General features: G+C 40.6%; 1 protein-coding gene across 3 annotated transcripts in view; it reads left to right on the forward strand.

Moving 5' to 3' along the window:
- The window catches only part of Nbea (neurobeachin), a 485,089-nt gene that overhangs the window by 248,443 nt on the left and 220,699 nt on the right, over positions 1 to 15,947 (forward strand). For all 3 annotated transcript variants that reach the window (XM_040754403.1, XM_040754404.1, XM_040754405.1), the window contains 2 exons: positions 6,969 to 7,077; positions 12,592 to 12,758. In XM_040754403.1, coding sequence (XP_040610337.1) covers positions 6,969 to 7,077; positions 12,592 to 12,758 — 276 coding nt within the window. The remainder of the gene's footprint in view (positions 1 to 6,968; positions 7,078 to 12,591; positions 12,759 to 15,947) is intronic.

The following is a 15,947-nucleotide window of genomic DNA, read 5'->3' on the forward strand; positions in this document are numbered from 1 at the left end:
GGATGCACTGAGGTATCACTACATATACCCTGCAATTATGGGAATGGTCACATAAATGCCCTTAGGGGTTCAGGAATCCAAAAGTATCACTTACTGTGAAGATTAATTGAGTGACTCTTCAGAATTTAAACAGAGACTTACAATAAGGCCAGAATTTTCACCTTTATGAATATCCTTAAGAGAATATGAGGCAAATGTTCACAATAGCTCAAATTGTGAACAACCCATGTATCTATGACCTGATGAATGCCTAAGGAGAATATGCCATATTCAAAGAACAGAATAATATTGGGCTCTGACACATGCTATATGGGGATGGACCTAAAAATACACTCTCTGAAAGAAGCTAGAAGACAGGTCTATGTTTATGTGGCTCCATTTAAATAAAATGTCTAGAACTGGACATTTCAAAGAGAAAGGTATGTGTTAGTACCTATAAAACATGAGAAACAGAACCAGCACTAACTGCTAATGGGTGTGAGTGTGTTTACATTCAGTAATTTATATGGCATTTAAGGGTAATGGGGTTGGACTGATAACTGTCTATGCTGCCTCTCAAAAATCTTGGTCAAAACAAATTGACTGTTACATAAGACTGACCATTTTCTGTCACAAAGGAAATTTGATTCTACAAGGTTCTTTATGGAGTGAAACCTCTTAGACCTTTGATCCTAGAGCTGCTTCCTATGTGAAGTAGGGTGGAAAATTGTGAGCTGTTGTGGTGAATGGTTTTCCTTCTCAACACGAGTAAGTAGCAGGTCGGGACACTGGGAAGACTCCAGATAGTTTGCATTTTTCTCCATTGTGTCTGAGGCCGGTCTTAGTTACAGCACAGCACCCTCCCCATCTCTGCACTTTGCCAGTCCACTGTTTGTCCTTGCGAATGGAGCCTATTAGTCAGGTGGACCAGGAGCCCTTCCTCCCTGCTGTCTTCTCTTAGCCTATTTACGTTTTGTAATCTGCAGTAATTTGCACATAGTAGCCTTCTTTCCCCTTGCTTCAACCTTCAGCATGTGCTCCGCAATGGCACTGAGTTGAATGCTCATGTTTCACAACCCTCTATTCATCTACAGACTCTAAGCCAATAACTTCACCAAGTTAGTGTTTGAAGTGTGTAGTTCTCTCCAGTTCTCTATGTATGTGTGTTTGTGTGTCTGTGTGTGTGTTTGTGCATGTGTGTAGTGTATGTGTCCCCAAAGGATGTAGGTCATCCTCAACTATATTCCTTCTTATTTTTTGAGATAGAGTCCATCACTGATCCTGGAGCTCTTTTATTGGCTAGACTGTCTTGCCAACGAATCCTAGCTTGCTTCCTTTCTCTCCCTCCTGCATGCTGAGATTATGAATGTGTGCCGCCTGGCTTTTATGTGGGTGCTGCAAATCCAAATTCAGGTCATCCTAATTACACAGCAACCACTTTTTCCAGTCCTCTTTTGGTCATTTGTGCTGTCTGTCCCTCTACAGTGATTAGGAGGTTATGGCTGCATGTTTCAGGGTCTTTTGTTGACAGAAGTTTCTGTCACGGCTCAGTTTCACAGCCATTCAGTCCCAAATAAACACACAGAGGCTGATATTAATTTTAAACTGTTTTGCCAATTACTCAGGCTTTGTATTAGTGAGCTCTCTCTTAATTATTAACCCATTTCTATTAGTCTGTTTATCTGCATGTAGCCTTGGCTTACCAGTGATGCCCAAGCTCTTGTTTTCTCGGCAGCTACATGGTATCTTTCTCTCTCTTGAGTTAACTCTTTGCGTTCCTCTTCCCAGATTCCTTCTAATCTGGTAGCCCCGCCTATGTTTCCTGCCTGGCTACATCCTGCCTGTCCCCTGGCCGAAACAGCTTTATTCATCAATCAATAAGAGAAACATAGATTCACAGCATATAGAATGACATCCCCCATCATCTCCTCTTTTCTGTCTAAATAAAAAGATTTTAACTTTAACATGGTAAAATTATATGTAACAAAACCAGTATCAAGTAAGAATTGTAATTACAATATTTACTTCATTAACATTTGGCAAAATATAAAGACAATATTCTATCCCATCTTTGTGAGACTAATGTTTTATATGTAACTCATCTTTTATAACTAAGAAAAACCATAACCATAGCTGTCTGTCTTCAACTCCATCAAAGACCCCAGAAGGATAATATATAAACTCTAGAATTGACAGAGACAACTCACTGCCTGAACAGTCACCCAAAGTTTCTCTGTAATGTTGGGCATCCCTCTTCAGCCTATAGGCCCAGAATGTGTGGCAGACTTTTTGATATAGCAGGAACTTTGATGAGACATCATGTCCCTTGGCAAGTTGAGCAGTCACTTTTCTTTGTAACCTACTTGTCCAGTTTTGACAGTGTGCTGTCAAGCAGCCCAGGCAAGGGGAGTTTCTTGTCCAAATGGCTATCCCTGCCATGTTGAAGGCAAACTCCATAACGAGTTTCTTTCATGCCCATCTTCCTCTCTGACATAATTGGTGTTGCCAGAAGCAGTTGTGTCTTGTTTTCATGAAAAACCCTAATAAACCATTTTAAATGCCATATTCTGTTGGTCTTTGAAAGGTTTTGAAGAATGCCTATCCATTTGAAATACATCTTTGAATATTTAGAAAACCTAATTAACATAAGTTTTGACTATTATAGGTGACTATAATCTGTATCTAATTATACATTACATTAAATGAGCTGTAGAATCACAATACCTAAACAAGAGAAGAAATATACACATAACAAAATTGACCTTGAATGTGTATGAACCAAAATCCATACCAATATAAAGTATTCGTTTGTATACCAGTCTTCGTTTGAACTCGTACTACTGGTAATATCTATCTCCATGAGTCCTCCATGAGTAGTGCCTGGTTTTTCAGGGCAGTTCTCATCCCATAGTAGTCATTTATTTCAGAGCAGGGACAAACATGGTTGGAGCAAGTTGTCCAACATAGTTGAACTTGGATTCAGAGCAACTGAGAATTATATTACCACTCTAAAGTAAAGCATTCATTCACTCAGCATTCTTGGTGGAATTGCCATGCAGATTCTGCAGGTAATTTGTTGGGAAAATATTAAAACAGATAGATTAGAAAAATAATGAATATTCAGGCTTCTTAAAAATATATAACTTTAAAAATTGTATTCTGTCAACCTTTTACAAATGCCAGGATATGTAATAGTTTCTTTGGCTTTTCTGTGGTTACCAATGAAGAGGACATGTCTGCCATAAGTGGATCAAATATAGTGGTGAATATAGGAGAAATTACTATGAGCTGGAATTTCATAGATACATATCCTAGTTTTTTTCTTATGTGTTGATGTGTTTGATGTAGTGTGTTGTGCGCACATGTATGTAGATGTCGCATACATGCTGTGGAAGAGGGAGAGGTGGAGTGTCTGTCCGTATTTTCTGTCTTACGGCCTCAGGAACAGGGTCTCTCACTAGGCTGGCTGGCCAGTGAGCCGTCTGTCTTGGCTCCCAGTCTTGCATTACAGGTGCACACGTGCTGGCCTGGCTTCTTAATTCAGGTCCTGATTGCAGCACAAGTGCTCTTGGCCACTGAGCATGTCACCAGTCCCATAAATACAAGTTCTAGAATACAGTCAAGTCTATGCCATTCTTTTTTTGTTTTTTTGAGACAGGGTTTCTCTGTATTGCTTTACAGCCTGTCCTGTAACTCTCTATGTAGACCTGGCTGGCCTCGAACTCACAGAGATCCGCCTGCCTCTGCCTCTCCAGTGCTGGGACTAAAGTCCTGTGCTACCAATGTCCAGGAAGCCCATGCCATTCTAATTGACAGTTGAACAGTGAAAACTGATTCATGTTATTAATGAACCATGAAAAACAAAACTGGTGATCTTGAAAATAATACTTCAAATTAAAATCTCAGCAAAGAATAGCCTGGCAGTGAATAATATAAGCATTAATACTGGACTTTTATAGTAATTTATAGGTAATACAGAAGACTGAGAGCTGAGGATTGTCATAATTGTCACATAAGAAGGAACTTGGTAAATTTGCTCTTCGATGGAAAGCCAGAAGTACTTAAAGTACTTAGCTCTTCAAATATATCTTTGTAAGTCACCGGATAACTGCTGGTTACAAAGGGAACTGTCTGTAAAGGGCGGGGTACTGGTGACATGGCTTTGACAGTTAAGCACAGCACCTGCTCTCGCACAGGACCGAGTGTGGTTCCCAGCCAGCCTCTGTATCACGAGGCTCACAGTTACCTGTGACACCATCTCCAAGAGATACGATGTTCTTTTCTGGTCTCCACAAGTACCCAAAAACTTGTGAACATACTCACACAGACACATACACGTTTACACATAATTAAAAAAAACTTTTTAAAAATATGCAAAAAGGTTTTTAGCTGACAAAAAAATATGTTTAATTATTACGCAAAAGGCACAGTAATTAAAAATACTGGTTTTTCTTCTAAACTATTAATTAATGAAGATGAAATATAAAAATGAAATTGTGATTTGTTCACATTTTGACATGGGACAAGGCACTTCATTTTACTCATTGCTGATTTCTTTTTTTAAAACTTTATGTGTCTATTTTACATCATGTGTGTCGATCCCATTCATTTTCCCATCCCTTTCCATCTACCCTCTGCCTCTGCACCTCCCCCAAATGAAAGATAGAGAGGGAAAGAGGGGGAAAAGAGAAAAGAAACAAAAATACAGGGAAAACTTAAATGTCATCACAGAAGCTGCAGTGACACAGTGAGTCACACAATGAACCCCTTTGTCCGTGTGTCTTTACTTCCAAGTGTTCACCGCGAAGACTCATTGGTCTGGTTCCAGGCCTCTGGCATCTAACCCTCTGTCAATGCTGGGCCCTCACTGGGACTCTTCCTGGACAACAGTCTGTTGTTGCTCCATGTTGTGGAAATCCTGCAGCTTTGGGTCTGCAGGTCAGGTCCCTTCATGCGCTCCAGCAGATCACAGATGGGTGGATGATAGGGAGGACTAAGTCATAACCCTGGTTCTGGGCCTGGACAGCTGTAGGGTTGGTTCACCCTCCAGCTGTCCCTCACCACCAGGGCCCTGGCTAGTTCACCTGCTGCAGCAGTGAGCAAGGGGCGGGGCCAGTTCTCCTGCCTTCCAGTCCTCAGGTTCTGCTCTCCCACACCCACACATCAGGGCCAGCTCTGCTGTGGTTCCCAGGTGAGGTGCAGGGGACACTCTCCTGAGTGCTGCAGCTGGTGAGGGCAGGGACAGCTCTCCTGCTCTTATGACCCCAGGCATTGATGAGAGGGGTAAGGGCCTTTCTTCTCTGCCCAAGCCACCACATGTCAGATGAGTAATGAGGACAGCTCCCACTCTCGCACATACAACAGCAGGGCTGGGTCACCCTCCCCTCTGACAACCGAGCCAGGTCTGCAATGCTGTCTAGGTGAGGAGTAGGGCCCACTTTCCTGAGTGCTGCAGCTGGTAAGGGTCAGCTCTGTGTTTGTTGCCAGCAATAAAGGGCAAGGGGTCAGGGAGAGCATATCTCCCCCACCACACTGCCACGTGACAGCAGAGTAGTGGGGATAGCTTTCCCATGGTTACAACTCCAGGCCTGGCTCACCTACAACTCTGCCAACAGGGCTGGATGTATTCTGTTACCCAGGTGAGGTACAGGGCCTGCTGCTCTCCAGAGTGTTGCAGCTGGTAGGGGGCAAGGATAGCTCTCCTGCCATTGCGACCTCAGGGCCAGCTCTCCCACCTGCCTCCGATGGCAGGGTGGGCATTGAGGGGGAGGAACTCTGTCCAGCCCAGGCCACCACAAGACAGATGGGTGATGGGGACAGTGCTCCTTGCTCACCACCTCGGGGCCGGCTCACCCAACCTGCACTAACAGGGTTGGCTTCATTGTGTTGCCCACGCCAAGTACAGGGCCTTCTCTCTGAGTGCGTCAGCTGGTGGGTCTTCCATTTAAAATGAAACAGTGATCCTCCTGAGGGTTCTTTGAGTGTGAAGAATTTCAGCAGCTGCTCATGGTGGTTTCACCCAGAATGGCTGTCACCATGAGCCAGAGATTGCTACTGTCTCTCTGTGGTTCTCATTTGCCTGGATTTGCTAAGCAGTTCTTTGGTCTTGTGGAGTTTCTACACCTGCTATGATTACCTGCTAGGTTGGCTTGAAACTGAGACTTTCTCTGGGCCTGGGGACTGGAGCAACTCTTTGGTCTTCAAGGCTTTTCTTGTGATGTGGACTGCAGCATGACAGCTGACTCCAGTGCGAGTCCCAACAAAGTCAAAAGCTGACAGCCATCCTATGCCATTAACCTGAATCGCGTGGCATCACTTCCTTATTCTGCTGTGCACAGGAAGCTACCGAGCAGGTTACTAAGACAGGACAAGTAGGAGGTCAAAGTAATAATGCAGAAGAGTGTGCCATTCTAGAGAGAACTGCCTCAAAGAAAGGAGGCCCCCAGGGGTCAGAGTCACAAAATCTCCACGATGGGTCACTTCGAGGAAAGTAGATTGTTGAGCACAGCAGCTCCACATGCAAGAACACTGGGGAGGCTGGAAATTCTGGGGGTGCTCGGTGGTTCGTGCCACACACTGGACACACACGGAAACACAACAGGATCTGCCTGTTAAGATCTGAAGCCGGGGAAATAGAAATACAGGAAGTAGCATTTGACTGTCCATTACATTAGAAAAGCTTGGGTTTTTAAGAAGTAGCTTAATAATATGCCCTACTGTTGCATTTGTTTAAACTTTGTTTTATTGTAGCTCTAAGAATTCAGAATCTCCTCATTTGGGAGCTTTAGAAGTCCTTCAGGCCTGTCATTTGCCTTGCTAAACATGCTACAGTTATAGTTAAAATATATCCTATCCTTTCCAGTTAGCTTTACATAAGTTTATGCATAATTTTTGAAATAGTAAAATTGTATTATTGTAAAATAATTGGGCAGCCGTCTAAGGAAAAAGCTATGAGGAAATAGTAATTGCGGTGGTATTTGTCCTTTCAGACTGTTGTGCCACGCTATGAAGGACCACATAGTCCGCGTTGCGAATGAAGCTGAGTTCATCTTGAACAGACAGAGAGCGGAGGATGTGCATAAACACGCGGAGTTTGAGGTAAGGTTGTAAAGTCAAGCATCACCTGTTTGCTCCTGACACATGACAGACTTAAGGAGAAAATGCCACTGAAGACATTTTAGGCCCTGCTTTTAAAGATTATCCTCAGTTTCAGTCAAAGTACTGATACATTTACACCTTGTCACTCTGTCGTATTCCTTCACCATGGGGAGAGAGGAGGCTGGCATCATTCCCTAGTGCTGTAAAGACAGAACCTTGAGATTCTAAACCTTGTTTTCCATCTATTAGAGCTTTACATAACAGCTAGCACGTGAATGCTTGGTGTGGTTGGTTGAATGAATGCATATGGGTTTCAAGAGATCTAATTTTTTGCTATATTAAATACAGCAGTTCAGTATTTCAGGTCACTCAATTTTTAAAGGAATATTTCAGAAATATGTAGATGGTTTAATAGTTGGCTTAAATAGGCACCTAGTGGCCTTAGAGTTAATAACTGCAAAAATTCATTTTCCTGGTACATCATGCCAATAAGTGAAGCTATAGAAAAGAGCCTGCCATTGTAGCTTTCATGGGATTTTATATTAGTAGAGCAACTCACTGAGTCATGCACATTGATGGACTAGTCTGATGTTCTGTAATCTAGACAGCTAAAAAGCTGGAGACAGTAAAATAGCTGTTGTCACTTTCATGCACACAGCCACCTCTTGATTGGGCAGATGAATAGCTGCAAATACTGTATTTAAAAAACTGCTTGGAACATCTATAAAAAAGTACAGTGGCAGGTAGTTTACCAAAGTTAAGTTTCATATCTCTTCAGCAATAAAAATGTTGGATATCTACCAGGGTATTGTGCAGTATTTTGTATGGCTAGAAAACTGAATTATATCTTTTTTGAAGAAAATATTCATATATAAAATGTCAGAACTGAAAAGAATCTTTAATTACATTTCAACTATGGTAGTAAATAAGATTTAGAATTTTAACTGAATTGCCTGCAGGATCAATTTTAAGGCAATCATGTTTCTACTAAATAAAATTAGGTTGTTTTGTGGGGATATAACAGACCAATATTTGTCTTATGAAAAATTTCAAATATATTTTCAGGCTTGCAGATATTAGCTATGACCTTTAGCACATATTTAAACAAAGGAGCATATTTAAACAATGAAATAAAGGCAGTGTTTCTCACTTGTCTATTACGGTCTCACATAGGGAATATTTAGACATTGTTTTGTAATTGCTCTCCTAACCACAATGATTGTTCAACAATCCCAACATTCTGCCTATGTGTGCATCCTGTGTGCATCTGTGTGCATCCTGTGTGCATCTGTGTGCATCTGTGTGCATCTGTGTGCATCCTGTGTGCATCTGTGGCTCCCCTAGTAGAGGAGTAAGATTTTCTCAGACTCACCCCAGGAGTCACTTTTTCCTGAAGTAGTCCTGACTTTAGTCCCACTGTGGGTGTGCAGAGTGGGCAGTGGAAGCTTCTTAAGTAGTGAAGATGAAGGCTGAATGTTTTTAAAAGACAGTATCCACAGTGTATACTGCCAGTATAAGTCTAACTTTGAGAGAATAGTCACTGTTAATTAATGGATACCTGGTGGGTTTTTTCGATTACTTCATATTAGAATATTAGTAAATTTGCTGGTATATGTGTATCTGTGTGCTTGTGTGTGTATTTGTGCATCTGTGCCTGTCTGAATGTATGTATATATGTGTGTGAAGGATATGTTTGTGTGTGTGTGTATATGTGACTAAACACATAAGTTTTAAACTATAAAAAATTTACATTAGTTATGACATTTGACTAGGCTTGGCAATTCTTTGTCATCATAGAATCCTGAAGTTAAAGGGAAACATATTTAATTTGAGCTGGTTACTTCACAGTTAAGGTTTTTTCTTAGTTAATACTGTAATTGTTAAGGAAGAAAAATGAAAATTTAATTTTACCCTCCAATGACCTAATGAAATATTAACCTCATTATTGCAGCAGATCTTTGTACTAATTGGTGATTCCCTGTACAAAAAGATAAATTGGAAAATGAATTAATCCTTCTTAAATTACTATGGGTTCTTTCTACTGAAGAGAAAGCTTGTCCAGAGTGTGTGTCAGCAGACAGAACTGTCCCCATGCCTCCTATGCACAGTGACGACAGCTGGAGCTGGAAACATGCATTTTCTTACATGTTTGAGATGTAGCTCTAAAATCCCAGCCTGAGCCAGTCTGTGCAGTAGCTACTCTAAAACTCAAGCTGCCTTTTAGCTCTGTGTCAGAGATTTTCATAACAGTCTGTTGATTATCTGTGATGCTGGCATCAGGAAGCAGGTATAAGATGCAGCTATAACAACTGATGGCTCTGGAATTGGGAAGATGAGATAAGAATGATTCTTGTGAGATCTTTTGAAGCATTAAATATTAGAGTTAGGAGGGAACACTGGGAAAACCTTGCCTCAGCCCCTCATTTTTTTTTCCTTTTTTAAATTAGAAAAAAAGCTTCTTTTACATGTCAATCCCAGTTCCCTCTCCCTCCCCTCCTCCCCCGCCCCCCACCAACACCCTATCCCATCCCCTTTCTGCTCTCCAGAGAGGATGAGGCCTTCCAGGGGTCTTCAAAGTCTGTCATATCATTTGGAGCAGGGTCTAGACCCTCCCCCATGTGTCTAGGCTGAGAGAGTATCCCTCTATGTGGACTGGGCTCCCAAAGTTCATTTGTGTACTAGGTATAAATACTGATTCACTATCAGAGGACCCATAGATTGCCCAGACCTCCAAACTAACATCCTTACTTAAGGCATCTGGAACAGTCCTATGCTGGTTTCCCAGCTATCAGAGTGGGATCTATGAGCTCCCCCTTGTTCAGGTCAGTTGTTTCTGTGGGTTTCTCCAGCCTGGTCTTGACCCCTTTGCTCATCACTCCTCCCTCTCTGCAACTGGATTCCAGGAGTTTGGCTCAGTGTTTAGCTGTGGGTCTTTGCTTCTGCTTCCATCAGCTACTGGATGACGGCTCTAGGATGACATGTAAGGTAATCATCAATCTCATTATCAGGGAAGGGCATTTAAGGTAGTCTCTTGACTATTGCTTAGATTGTTATTTGGGGTCATCCTTGTAGATCTCTGGATATTTCTCTAGTGCCAGATTTCTCTTTAAACCTATAATGTCTCCCTCTATTATGGTATCTCTTTTCTTGCTCTCCTCTATTTTTCCCCAGACTCAATCTTCCTGCTGTCTCCTGTCCTCCTTGCCCTTCCTCTTCTCCCCTTCTCTTTCTCCTAATTCCCCCTTCCCTCCCTCCATGCTCCCAATTGGCTCAGGAGATCTTGTCTCTTTTCCTGTCTCTCTTAGGGTCCTCCTTGTTTCCTAGCTTCACTGGCAGTGTGGATTGTAGGCTGGTAATCCTTTGCTGTATGTCTAAAATCCATATATGAGTGAGTACATACCATTTGTCTCTTTTTTTGTGACCGGGTTACCTCACTCAGGATGGTTTCTTCTAGTTCCGTCCATTTACCTGCTAATTTCAAGATTCCATTGTTTCTTTGTTTGTTTTTCCACTGAGTAGTACTCCATTGTGTAAATGTACAACAGTTTCTCTATCCACTCTTCAGTTGAGGGACATCTAGGTTGCTTCCAGTTTCTGGCTATTACAAATAATGTTGCCATTATGAACATGGTTGAACAGATGTCCTTGTTGTGTGAATGTGCATCTTTTCGGTATATGCCTAAGAGTGGAATGCTGGATCTTGTTGTAGACTTAATCCCATTTTCCTGAGGAACTTCCATACTGATATCCAAAGAGGCTGTATGAGTTTGTACTCCCACCAGCAGTACAGAAGTCTTCCCTTTTCTCCACATCCTCTCCAGCATAAACTGTCACTGCTGTTTCTGATTTTAGCCATTCTGACAGGAGAAAGATGGGTATCTCAGAGTTGTTTTGATTTGCATTTCCCTGATGGTTAAGGATGTTGAGCACTTTCTTAAGTGTCTTTCAGCCATCTTAGATTCCTCTATTGAGAATTCTCTATTTAGTTCTGTGCCCCACTTTTTAACTATTTGGTGTTTTGGTGAATAGTTTCTTGAGTTCTTTGTATATGTTGGAAATCAGCCCTCTGTTAGATGTGGAGTTGGTGAATATCTTTTCCTATTCTGTGGGCTACCGATTTGTCTTGTTGACTGTGTCCTGAAGTTTCTCAGTTTCAGGAGGTCCCATTTATTAATTGTCAATCTCAGTGTTTGTGCTACTGGTGTTACATTCAGGAAGTGGTCTCCTGTACCAATTTGTTCAAGGTACCTCCTACTTTCTCTTCTAAGAGGTTCAGTGTGGCTGGATTTATCTTGAGGTCTTTGATCCATTTGGACTTAAGTTTTGTGTATGGCGATAGACATAGATCTATCTGCAGTCTTCTACATGACAATATCCAGTTATGTCAGCACCATTTGTTGAAGATGCTATCTTTTTTCCATTGTGTAATTTTAGCTTCTTTGTCAAAAATCAATTGTTCCTAGGTGTGTGGGGTTAATATCAGGGTTTTCAATTCAATTCCATTGGTCTACCTGTTTTCAGGAGTATATCTCTATAATAGAACTTGAAGTCAGGGATGGTGATGCCTCTGAACATTCCTTTATTGTATAGGGTTGTTTTGGCTAATCTGGGTCTTTTGTTTTTCCGTATAAAGTTGAGAATTCTTCTTTGAAGGTCTGTGAAGAATTGTGCTGGGATGTTGATGGGGATGGCATTGAATCTGTAGATTGCTTTTGTCAAGATTGCCATTTTTACTACGTTGATCCTACCTATCCAAGAGCATGAGAGATCTTTCCATTTTCTGGTATCTTCTTTAATTTCTTTCTTTAAAGACTCAAAGTTCTTGCAATACAGGTCTTTCACTCGTTTGGTTAGCATTACCCAAGATATGTTGTTTGTCGCAATTGTAAAGGGTGATGTTTCTCTGGTTTCTTTCTCAGCCCATTTATCTTCTGTATATAGTAGGACTACTAATTTTCTGAGTTAATCTTGTGTCCTGCCACTTTTTAGTCCCTCATTTTTGCAGTTCAAAAATTAAATGCAAAAGCGTAAACAGAATCTACTTAAAATGTAAAATAAATTCCCAGTCTGATAAATAACTAAGTAATTTTCTTTCTATACTATATTTTCTTTCAGAAAGCAAAAGAATTATGTGGGAAACGACTTTGTTATCAAAGTAATTATTGGAATATATTTTTATTTTAAGTGAGGCGTACTAAGTTGGTTTCAAGAAGTAGACTTAAGTTTTAGTGAAGCATTTCTTCTTAATTATTAATTTTGACATGAATTCAAATTTTAAAAAGTGAACCAAAATATAAAAGTCATTAATTACATCAGCATTTTTGAAAATACTTTATATATACTTTTCAAAAGAGCACACTGTTTTCCAGTTTGAAAGGCAGTTCTGCTTCCTTAGAACAACATCTTAGACTGTGTCAAATGTGGGGGTTAAATATGGTTGTTGTACCCCTAAAGGGAACATCGCGTTTCATTCTGTATAGCAAGTGTGTTCTTACTTGTTGCGCGCCTTCACAGTCACAGTGTGCACAGTATGCGGCTGACAGGAGAGAGGAGGAGAAGATGTGTGACCATCTCATCAGTGCTGCCAAGCACCGGGACCATGTGACGGCCAACCAGCTAAAGCAGAAGATCCTCAACATCCTCACCAACAAGCATGGTGCCTGGGGGGCCGTCTCACACAGGTGAGTGAGGGCGGGTGTGCAGGGAGGGTAATGTGCGGCAGAATATACAGAGAAAATAACCCATTTTCACCACCACCACACTTTTATCACTTAAACATAATTCTAAATTGAAAGTGGACTCTTCATCTTAATAGTTTAGATGAGAACCTAAATGATGCTTTTTGTTTGTTTTGTTGGTTGGTTTTTGGTTTTTTGAGACAAAGCTTCTCTATGTAGTCCTGACTGTCCTAGAACTCACACCCTAGACCTGGTTGGCCTTAAAACTATGGGGACTCTGACTCCCAAGTGCTAGGATTAAAAACCTAAATGTTTTGAAATTTTCTCTAATTCTGTTTTAGAATAATATATATGCAGTGATATAACATTTACTTATTCAGGAGTGTTAAGTGTAAGATGTACCTCTCTTTTTAAAGGATTTTTCAAATTAAGTTTATATCATTTTATCTTTTGTTGCATATGGTTATGAAATATAATCACTTACTATGGACAAGTGATCTTTCATTCTCCATGTAAATTTAGGGATTTTTCATCCCCAATTATATTTATGTTGTCATAGCACAATTAAATCAAAATTGATCATTTATGAAATACAAATTTTCTGTTTCCTGAAGTTCATGGGCATATAAAGTGGTTTTTTTTTCGTCTGTACCCAGTGTTCTCCAAAAAAAACTATTGAAAAAGGTCACTGTGTTTACATTGCTAGTGTCATCTTTCTTATATCTTTCTTTTATGAGCCTGTCACATGTTTTTTTACTAAATTTCCATCTGTGTGGTGATTTGTGGAGTATATACTGGATGCAACTGTGAAGCATTCTGGAAGAAGTGATTCGTTTGAAAGATTTGAGAAAATCATAGTGTTTTTGTATTTAAGGTCATACTATAGCCTAACATCTAATAAAAAGACTTGACATTGATAATGACCACAGCAGCCGTAGATGTTACTTTCCAGGACTGCATGATCTCCTCAGGCTCTTCATTTACAAGGCAGACTCCACAATCAAGAGACCTACCACTTTGGTGTTAGCCATGAGGATGCTCCCCTTTCAGGTGGCTCCTTCGTGGTTGCATATCTTATCACCCTTCAAGGGGAAAATATGCAACGCCATTATGTCAGGGCAGTGGTGCACAACCTCATGTCACACAGGATTGCCCCTTGTACCACCCTTAGACAGATCCATCTCAGTTCCATGTCTTATCACCCATCGCAGGGCCAACTCATCTTTGGTTCTGTCCATTCCTATACAGGTGCCATTTGTGTGCCTTTTTCTGGAGAGACATGAACACGTGTCTGTTCATCCTAGAGAGGGTATCAAGAACAGACTAAAGACACAGTTACACCCAAGTCTAGCTTAGTGACTAACTCGAAGTTAATTGGGGTGTTTAACAGGAGCATACATAGTGAAGAATTACTTCCTAATAAAACTCCATGTCTACATGCAGAAGAATGAACTTATACCCATGTATATCACCGTGCACAAAAGTTATCTCCAGGTGGGTCAAAGACATCCATTTGAAACCTGAAGTGCTAAAACTACTAGATGAAAACATAGGTAGTACCCTGCATTACATAGAGTTAGGAAGAACCTTTCTTAGTAAGACTCCATGTCTCTGGGAATTAAGACCAATAGTTGACAACTGGAACCTCATAAAACAAAAAAACTTCTATTCATCTAAAGAAACAGCCAGTCAAGTGAAGAAGAGGCTTACAGAATGCAAGAGTATCTGTGTAGCTCTATATCTGACAGATTAATATCTAGTATATATGAAGAACTCAAAAAACAAAGAGTCGGGGGAAATGACTTAATTTTAAAACTGGGCTAGGAATCTAAACAGAGTTCTTGATAGAAGAAATCAAAGTAGGTAAGAAATACCTCAAAAGGTGTTCATCATTCTTAGCGTTTTGGGAAATGCAAACTAAAACAACTGAGATTTCAATTCTCACTAGTCAGAATGGCTGAGATCAACAAAAGAGCTGATTTTAAAAATGCTGCAAAGGTTGTGGGGAAATAGGAACCCTCATCGCTGTTGGTGGGAATGCAAATTAGTACAGCTGCTCTGAAAATCAGTATGGAGAATCTTTAAAAAATGAAAATAAATCTTCCCTATGATCCAGCAGTACCAATCCTTGGCATATGCCCAAAGGACTTGACATCCTACCTCTCAGACTCAGCAATATTCATGCCGCTGTGGTCACAACCTAAGTGTCCTTCAGCAGATGAATGAATAATGTAAACGTGATACATAAACAACAGAAAACTAATCTGTTAGAAAAATGAAGTCAGAAAATTTGCAGGCAAGTTGATGGAGCTAGAAGGAATATATGAGGAGGTAGCCCCGACCTAGAAAGACAAGTACCTTCATAGTCTCTTGTCTGTGGTTCTCAGCTCCCAGTCTTCAGATGTGAGTGCATAGCCTGGGATAAGAACAGAGACCAGGAAGGTAAAAGAGGACCCTGTGCTGATGGGGGGGGGTTAAGAGGGAAATAGCAGGACAAGGGTGCTATGATGCAGGGGGGATAGGCAGGAGGATCCAGCTGGGGAAGAGGGGAGACAAGTAAGAGCTAGGTTGTTTGATAGATCCTCAAGGAAACATTATTTTATGTTTACCTAAAGTGAAATTCAGTGTGTATTTTTGAAACAAATTCATTCTTGAAGGTCTCTGTGTGTCATAGTACCATATTTCAGTGGTTTTTTGGTTTGTTTTAGAAATGGTCTTTATCATGCATGATGTGAGCTTCATAACATGCAGGTTCTAGTGTTCATTTGCCATGTGTTGTATTAACCTTCAACAGATAATTTCCCTGCTCTTCAGGTTGTTTAATAAATAAAATGGAGCAAGCAGTTTCTATTTTATTAGTAAAATGAACTGATGTGTGTAAAATGCCAGATGTAAGATGTCAAGTACATCTTTGTTCCTTTTTTTTTTTTTTTTTTTTTTGGCTATTTGCAAAGATCCTATTAAATGCAATAACAATCCTTAATATGGGCCGGGCGGTGGTGGCCCACACCTTTAATCCTAGCACTCTAAAGGCAGAGGCAGGTGGATCTCTGTGACTTCGAGGCCATGCTGGACTGACAGCCTTCAAAACAATACAGAGAAACCCTGTCTCATAAAACCAAAAAAAATCCCTAATATGTTATTTATTTTATTCACTTTTTTGTCAGCAGATAAAGCTTGACTCTTATCTGT

This window comes from Mesocricetus auratus, unplaced genomic scaffold (genome assembly GCF_017639785.1).
Source record: "Mesocricetus auratus isolate SY011 unplaced genomic scaffold, BCM_Maur_2.0 Super-Scaffold_100011, whole genome shotgun sequence".
Lineage (NCBI taxonomy): Eukaryota > Metazoa > Chordata > Mammalia > Rodentia > Cricetidae > Mesocricetus > Mesocricetus auratus.